Source organism: Mercenaria mercenaria, chromosome 2 (assembly GCF_021730395.1).
Source record: "Mercenaria mercenaria strain notata chromosome 2, MADL_Memer_1, whole genome shotgun sequence".
NCBI lineage: Eukaryota > Metazoa > Mollusca > Bivalvia > Venerida > Veneridae > Mercenaria > Mercenaria mercenaria.
Window position 1 is genome coordinate 92,236,833 of NC_069362.1, and position 8,670 is coordinate 92,245,502.

General features: G+C 33.9%; 1 protein-coding gene across 1 annotated transcript in view; it reads left to right on the forward strand.

Annotated features, from left to right (window-relative positions):
- LOC123564577 (Fanconi anemia core complex-associated protein 24-like) overlaps positions 1-8,017 on the forward strand; it is a 15,699-nt gene extending 7,682 nt beyond the window's left edge. The window contains exons 5-7 of the mRNA XM_045358254.2: positions 513-657; positions 4,037-4,068; positions 4,340-8,017. Coding sequence (XP_045214189.1) covers positions 513-657; positions 4,037-4,068; positions 4,340-4,414 — 252 coding nt within the window. The 3' untranslated portion in view covers positions 4,415-8,017. The remainder of the gene's footprint in view (positions 1-512; positions 658-4,036; positions 4,069-4,339) is intronic.
- Positions 8,018-8,670: the final 653 nt, after the last annotated feature.

Consider the following 8,670-nt stretch of genomic DNA (forward strand, 5'->3'; position numbering starts at 1 on the left):
TTATTGGCTGTAGGGAAAAACCGAGACCACTTTTCTGTGGTACAACATGGATGGTACCTCCAATTTTTAGGTGTATTATGACATATCTGTACCTTGTAAGAATTTTTTGTTTTTGGTTAAAGCAATGGTATTCAGGTGAGCGATATAGGGCCATCATGGCCCTCTTATTTAAATATTTTCTTTGTAAAAATGATACATAAAAGTACTTGCTATCCAACCTGATTGTTCTTTGGCTATGCCAGAAACAATTTCTTTTCTCTTCTGCCTTTTTTTGCCTATTAGCATATTGTGTTAATTATATAAATAAGAAGTTAGACTATATTAATATGTTAGGCTTAAAATTTGAGAACCACTACATTTGCATGCAGTGGTCTTTTATTGTTTTATATTTACCATTGCTTATAGTGTGTGGCAATCATTTACTGTAATTTCAAGATTGTATTTGCATTTCTGTAAAAGTTACCGGTAACATTTCTGTAGCCAGTGTCCTGTGATGATGCAATATTTTTCAGGTACATACAGAGAATAAATTAGAGAGTAATCCATTCCGCAAGAAAAGGAAACCAAGGAATTTAGATGAGTGTCTCCTAGCAACAGTACAATGTATACCAAAACTGGGTGGAGTGAAAGCAAGAAAGCTTCTGGAGCAATTCCAAAGTAAGGCACAATTCAGGTTTTTGCAGTTATTGCACATGTATGCTACAATGAAATTTTGAAGTTGTGGGAGCCATTTTTGTTTCAGTATATATATACAGTCGAAACTTGGTATCTCAAACTCGCTTACCTCAAAATTCCGCTTAAGTCGAAGAAATTTTCAAGCCCCGTCAACTTTCCTTCTTTATATATGTAATTCAACTTCGGTTATGTCAAAATTTGACTTACCGAGACTCCGGATGTGTCGAAAGGGATTTTCAGTCCCGTCAATAAAATTCAAGTGCATTGTGAACTCGGTAAGTCGAAGTGAGAAAAATTTCATACATGTCACTGTGAATGTGGTTGTTTTTTAACACATGTCCATGTTTATTGCCTAACCAGAAAGCCTTGATGCCGACATATCAAAGGTGCGGCGATTATCAAGGTGAGATGATGTCATACTTGTTTGTACGTGCCATAATGATAATTGTTTGAGGTAAACATTACATTTCTTTAATCAGCAGTCATTTGTTTTTGAGACGTTATGAAAATTGCGTATAATTTAAACTAATGAATTAATTAGTTTGAACAATTGGTATATTTAATAAGGATTACTTAGAGGTAATCGCCATGAGACTGTATAAAAATTAACTTCTTTGGGGAAAGCATCATTCATTCAAAATGTCAGATCGAAATGCTGTCAATCCTCCGGAGAGAAACGTGGTACAAAAAGGAAACTTGACTCAAAAACATTTGAGGTTAGTATCATTTTTATTCTTCGAAAAACTGAAAACTTTGATAAACACAAACTACGGAATCGTGTATGCGTAAAGTGCCGACAGCTTAAACACGGCATCAAGGAAACAGTTTTTATTTTTTATTAAATCTTTTCGTGATGTGTACTTATTTCATCCATATACGTCCCTCCTCATAACTCGAATTTCGGTTATCTCGAAATTAAAAGCACGGTCCCTTGAAATTCGAGATATCGAGTTTCGACTGTATACAATAAGAAACGTAGTCAACTGTAGCAGGATGGGCATTTACACAAGCCGGCATAATTACCTATATAGTCACGTATATAGTAAACTTGTCAGAAAAAAGAACATATTAAGGCACATAGAATACTGAGTTATGTTTGAAAGTTTAAATCTGTAACAGTAATCAAGGTGCATGAATAAGTTGTTGGCTGTATAAACCAGGTCATGGAATGTGACCTGCTGGGAAATCTATCTATACTCTTCCAGCATTTGTTTTTACATGTGGAAAGTAAATTTAAGATTAATTTAGAATAAACTTAGCTGTCAAGAAAGTATATTGCAGCACTTACATTACACTTGGCCATGTAAGGCATAGTGTCACTTAATCTTCAGGGTCATGCAAGAGTGAGTCTGTTCCAATTAAATTTATTGAACAAGTTGAAAAACTTATTAAATTGCAAGGCTCAGCCATACATTTTATCATTTTTAGCTCGACTATTCGAAGAATAAGTAGAGCTATCCTACTCACCTTGGCGTTGGCATCAGCATCACACCTTGGATAAGTTTTTCGTACCAGTCCACATTTTGACAAAGTATTTTGAGATAAAGCTTTGAAACTTTCAACACTTGTGTACCATCACCATGTCGGTTTTAGGCAAGAGGACATAACTCCATCAAGGATTTTGGCTGAATAATGGCCCCTTTTAACTTAGAAATCTTGGTTAAGTTTTTCGTACAAGTTCATATTTTGTGTAAAGTGTTTGACATATGGCTTTGAAACTTTTATCACTTATTTATTATAACAGTCTCTATCTATAGGCAAGAGTACATAACTCTGTCAACTATTTTGGCTGAATTATGGCCCTTTTTGGTCTTGGAAATTGGTACAATTTTTGTACAAGTCTTATGTTTTGTCAAAACTATTTGAACTGTGGCTTTGAAAGTTTGAACACTTGTTCATCATCATGATTCCCATCTGTAGGCAAGAGTACATAACTCTGTCAACTAATTTGGCTGAATTATGGCCCTTTTTGGACTTGGAAATCAGTTAAGTTTTTCATACCAGTCCATATTTTGCCTAACCTGTTTGTCATATGGCTTTGAAACTTTGACCACTTGTTTGCTATCATAGTCTACATATGTAGGCAAGACTACATAACTAGGACAAGGACTTTAGCTCAGTTATGGCCCTTTTTTGACATAGAAATTAGTTAAGTTTAGCATACCTTTCCATATTTTGTCTGAACTGTTTTATATATGGCTTTGAAACTTTGAACACTTGCTTACCATCATGGTCACACATTGCCATATAGTGCAAGACTTATCCAAATCCACAAATGCAGGTACATTGTTTGTCTTATCTATTCTTTTTCTTTTGTCTGAAAATCTCTGGTAATATTTTGACCCTATACTTCTATCAATGCTTCAAATAGTCAAGCGCGCTGTCAACAGACAGCTCTTGTTAGCTTAGCTGAGCACAACTATTGTGATCACACTGTGTGCACCTTACGACTTGTGTTGCGCAATGTTAACATTTTAACTGTTAACTCTCTAGAGGTCACAGTGATCAAGTCTTATGAAACTTGGTCAGAATGTTTGTCTCAATAAAATCTGGAACAAATTTGAAACTACAACAAATGAAAAAACAAGGGAGGGGAGAACACGAGTCAAACACCGGGGTGGTTGATAGACTATCTATTATTTGATCAGCCGGTTTCGGTCTGCTAAGACCTTCATCAGGATACATTTCAATAGAAAAATATTGACTGAAGTACAAAAAATGTTTTATAAGTTTGTGACGTTTGTTACTATTTATAGCACATTGGCTACTATTAATATCTAGTGATTTGAAACTAGGTCATATGCGCTAAAAAGCTAGGTCAAATCATAAAAACAGAGAGGCAACAGTTTCTGCCTGATCTTCATAAAACTTTGTGAGAAAATTTGCCTCTGTGAAATCTCCAGGCCAAGTTCAAACCTGGGTTACCTGAAGTCAAAAACTAGTTCACTAGGTGAAATCATACAAAAACCTTGGTAACCCCATACAGGCCACATTTTATACTTGATCATCATATTTTGTCAGAATGTTTGTCTCCATAAGATTTATGTCAAACTCAAAAGCAGGTTACCCGAGATCAAAAATCTAGGTCACAAGGGTAAATCGTAGAAAAATCTTATTAACACTTTAGAGGTCACGTTTTCTTCTTTATCTTCATTAAACTGTGTTACAATGTTTGTCTATGAAAGCTAGCGTGATAAAATATGTAATTCTTATAATATGATGAATTCACTAGTATGGACAGAATCAGTACTCCTTTGTAGTGGCAGTCAACCAAGGAGTTTAGAGAGGACAATTCTTTGTACTGAAAGAATGTTTTCCTTCCATCCTGTTCTATCTTAAATCATGAATTTATCTTTTACAGGTTTGGAGGCAATCAGTGCAGCATCTGTTGAGGTATGTCAGTTAACCTATGTAACTAAAACATGTGCATTTATTATAATATTCGTGATGTTTGTTGATTATTTCATTTCAAAGCATGAAACTTTCATAATACTTGTAACTCCAAACTTAGCTTAATTCTGGAGTATATATTATTTATTTGTGTGTGTATTTTCTTTTTCTCACAAAATTCAGAAGTAAGTTGATTGTTGAATATTCTGCTTGTATTATTTTGTTATGATATTGTAAAGATGATATTAAAGCAATGTGCTATTTGTTTTTATAGGAGCTGAGTGGAGTTGTAGGCAAGGCTAGTGCTCAGAATATCAGGAGTTTCTTTGACTCATGCAGTAATACCTGATGACAGTACAGATATGTTCTCTATTTCTGTTCCAACATGGAGAAGATCTACCATTTCTGTGGTTAATACTGAGGAAAGTGTACATCTAGGTTGGACAGTATACAGTCAGAACTGATGGAAAGAACTTGACTCCAAGAATTTTGTTAAAGATGCACGTCTGTCTCCGTAGTAAAGCAACATTTTCAGCACTGAATGATGTACTCAGAACAGCACTAATGTTTGATGGGGCAAACTTAAGACACCTGAATTTACTGTCATGAGTCTTGGATTATCAAGCTGAGACTGGAGACAAGTCTCAATACTTAACAATGTAACTGGTCAATTTTTACCTCCATCTTGAAACTGACCAAATGGCAAGTTGTATATTCTTTGACTGGTCTCTAAGCTCAGTGTTATAATTGAACAGCTGGAACTGATGGAACTTAGCTGTTATTGGCAGGGTTCTTTTGTATATGACAAACTGACTTATTTTAAATGATTTACAAATAATCTACTGCGCCCTCACCAAGGAGGTTGAAATGGTTAAATTGGTTTCGTCATGTATATCTCTGTAGATTAGCCAATATTAGACATATGCAGCTCTATATTTGAAAAAGGTTTTGGGGAATCTTTACACATATACATACATTTACTACTTATGAAGGGACAGTTCTTCGCACAAGACTGAAGTTTACAAAATAAAATCTTAAGGAGATCATACAACAAAGCAAGATAATAGCAGACTCAGTTTTACTGAGTCTTCATGAGAGGTTATATAACATGTAACACCCCTCACACCTAGGCTTAAGTGGAACTCTTTTTATACATATACATTAAACCATTTGGACTCTATCATCCAAAAGGACTAGAAAATATTACAACACTGAATTCAGAAAAAAATCAAGTCTGTTTGATTTTCTTGTCTTGCCATGTCTTCCAAAATTCTTTCATACTTTTAACTGTAGTAACTTACGATGGAAGTGATTGTGTCATCAAAACCCTTTTTCCAAAGCAGATAAATGTTGAGTTTGTGCAATTAAAACTCAGAGAGATTTGTCTTGGGCAAGTGAAAAATTCAGCCATTTTATACTTTTATATTCCTCTTAATTATTTTAAAAATGGACATTTATTATATTATTTCACAAAAAGTTACCAGTTGATTATTTTAACTTTTGTTGTTTGTGGCATGCAATATAGCTCTTAAAAGTAAAAATACAAGTTAAAGCCTTCTGTCCACCACATTTAAACAGTGGTGTTCCTCGGTTATTAAATTAACATTTTGAAAGAAAATGTAAACAATCAAGTTAAGGGTGATATCTGTGAACTATTTAGATTCAAGTTTTGGGTGAATATTGCTTAATTGCTTTGAATTCAATAAATAAATAACACACGGTAAAACTGTATCTTGAAAAGAGAGGTCAGTACTCCTAGAAAGTCCCTGACAGGGTTGTCAAGGGATACAGATCCATACCTTTCACAGATTCTAGATGTACGGATCTGTATCCCTAGACACTTCAAATTAATAATTAGTAGGGTACATTTGAATAGGCCAGATAAATTATTGGTCAACCAAAGGTTCTGCTGACCCGTAATATGAAAATCTAGTGTTGGGGATGAAAGCACATACAATTTAATAGTTATGCTTGCATGCTTCTAGTAAAAATATATATGATGTGATTTTTACACTCAGTAGAGACAACTCTGTCAGGCTTGAATATTTTCTTGTCATTTTTTTATGTAATTACCTCCCTTATATTTGAATAGATAACAGGATCAAATTGTCTTTAAAGCCAAAGGTCACATGGTTTTGTGTATCATATTATCACCATTTCAGAACAATGAAGATCAGGTGATAGCTGTGTCACTGACATATAATTATATCTTAACTGCATCCTGATACTAACTACACAGATAGGATGTTATTATTGAATATAATCATAGATTATTGTTTAACAATACTGACTTTTGATTGCCTGATTAAAGTTTATCAAAGGTTTTGTGTGTATTACATGAAATAATACCAATCTTAGCATGTCAGCATTGGTATACTTCTGCATTGAGTTTGAAACCAAATTGTGGAAAAGAACTTACAAATTTATGTATTTGTAAAATTTGCAAAAACGAGAAAATTTCTTGTCAATTTCCATTTACACATATACATGTATAAACATATATAGATCCACTTGAATTAACTTCTTTTCTTTAAATGATAAATGAAAGGCCATATATAGACAGAGGTGAAATTATTTACTATCAACAGGAACAACTTTGTCAGGCTTTATTTTTTTTACTTTTCATACATAATTGTAGATTTATACCATAGGTTAACTGATCACAAAATACATATATATGATTATTAGTTTATACATATTTTCTCTTCCAATTACAATGATTCACATTTGTAGCATGTGACTGTCCATTTTATTTGGTTTAAAGGTAAATGATTTTTTTCTCTTCCAAATAGGAATTCACAATATAGCTGTTCATTTTATTTCTGGACAGTTTTGATTTGAAACTTAAAATGATAAAAACCATACTAGAAAAGTGTCTGAATGAATATGCTTGATGTGATATCTCTGTTTGGAATACTGTCCTTCTGGTGGTCTATCCAATTTTTATTGAGTGTAAAAAGATTATTTAACATTGTCTTGTACAATATGACATATATTTGTACTCCTAACTATCTTAAAAACATATTGGACTCTCCTGTCAGCTTGTCCAATATGTTTCTTCGGATGGACACTTTTCCAAATATATCAACACTGTTAAAAAACCTAACAATCCTGAATTAATTTGCTGATTTGTGCCATATATTTTGCTTCACTGTTTTCATATCAAGAAACTTAGTTGTGCAGTCTTCAGTTAGAAATCTCTTGAAATCAAGCCCAAAATGTTTAGCTTGCCAAACTTAGATAAGCTTTTTCCGTGAATTAGATTACAATATTTATGTATTAGAGAATTGGGTGGGTCTAGGAACAATTTGGGTCTTCATTTGTTTAGTAACTTGCTCCAGACATCGATAAAAATTTGAAAATGTCAGTTCCAATTTTGTCACCAGATTAAAAATTGTTCACATGTGTAAGAAACTGTCTAGTTTTGTTGTGATGACAAATGTCAGAATATGTTTCTTGCTGTTTAAAGAGCCTTCTTCAGTGTCTGTAAATAGTTGTAAACCAGGATGGGATCAGGGGTAAAACTCTGGCTGATTAAGTAAACGTTGTCCACTGTGGATTTGTAGATTAGGCTTACTTGTAGGCAAAAACTTTTTACATACATGCATAGACACTTAAATATATCAAAACCTGAATTTCCTCTATAGATTTGATAATGTTAAATTTGCATAAGAAATGATTAAATAAACCAGTCGTAAAGGACTTTGTAAGAAAACTTTTGTTAGATTTGTGTTACACATGGCATTAAATGTTCTGTTGTGGTAACCATGCAAGATTATTGACATGTAACATTAACAATGTATTAAAATGTTAATTCATGCATGAATAGACTGGTTTTGCAAGTCCATTGATCTATTTTGATATCATTGATTTTAGATACTATATAAATTCACTACATTGTACATGTACATTCACCACACCATACTAAAATCAATAAACTGTTTGAGAAGTTTGTTACGTTCCTGTTCACATTTTAAGACTTAAAACTTGGATATTTACAAATGAATTTCGAGTAGTTGAAGTTCTGTAGACACATTACAAGTCCAGTCTTTTCTTGTATTTTAACAAAGAAGTGTAAATACATTATAGCGCTTTGGTTTTAATACCCGATCTTTAACAACTTTTTACAGATTAATTTGTTCGTAAGTTTGAGCAGTCACCAAATATTAGGTTCTTTATTTCATTATCAACACGTTTAGGCTCCATTCCGGAAGAAAATGAACGTACTGGCAATGAATTTTGGCGCTGAAAAAATGTCACCAAGACTGATTTCCGGCTTACTTCGATACCCATTTTGGTAGATCTTTGTAGTTCGTGTTGCGAGTACATCTCGACTCTGTCGTTGCTTACCCAGGGACCAACAGGCGCGATACTAGAGATAGCCTAGTTAAAATACAGGCACCCAAAGCATCAAACCTGTGGTCCCCGGGCTACCCCGTCCACCCCTTAGCACCCATAGGGAGTCTGCGGGGTTGCTATGGACGAGACCCAGGAACCGGGAACTTACTCAGAACACGAACATTCCGAGAGGTAACGAAGTAAGCTTTGATCAAGTCATTGGTGTTATTTTTCCATCGTCAAAATCCATTTCCAGTCCGTCATAGT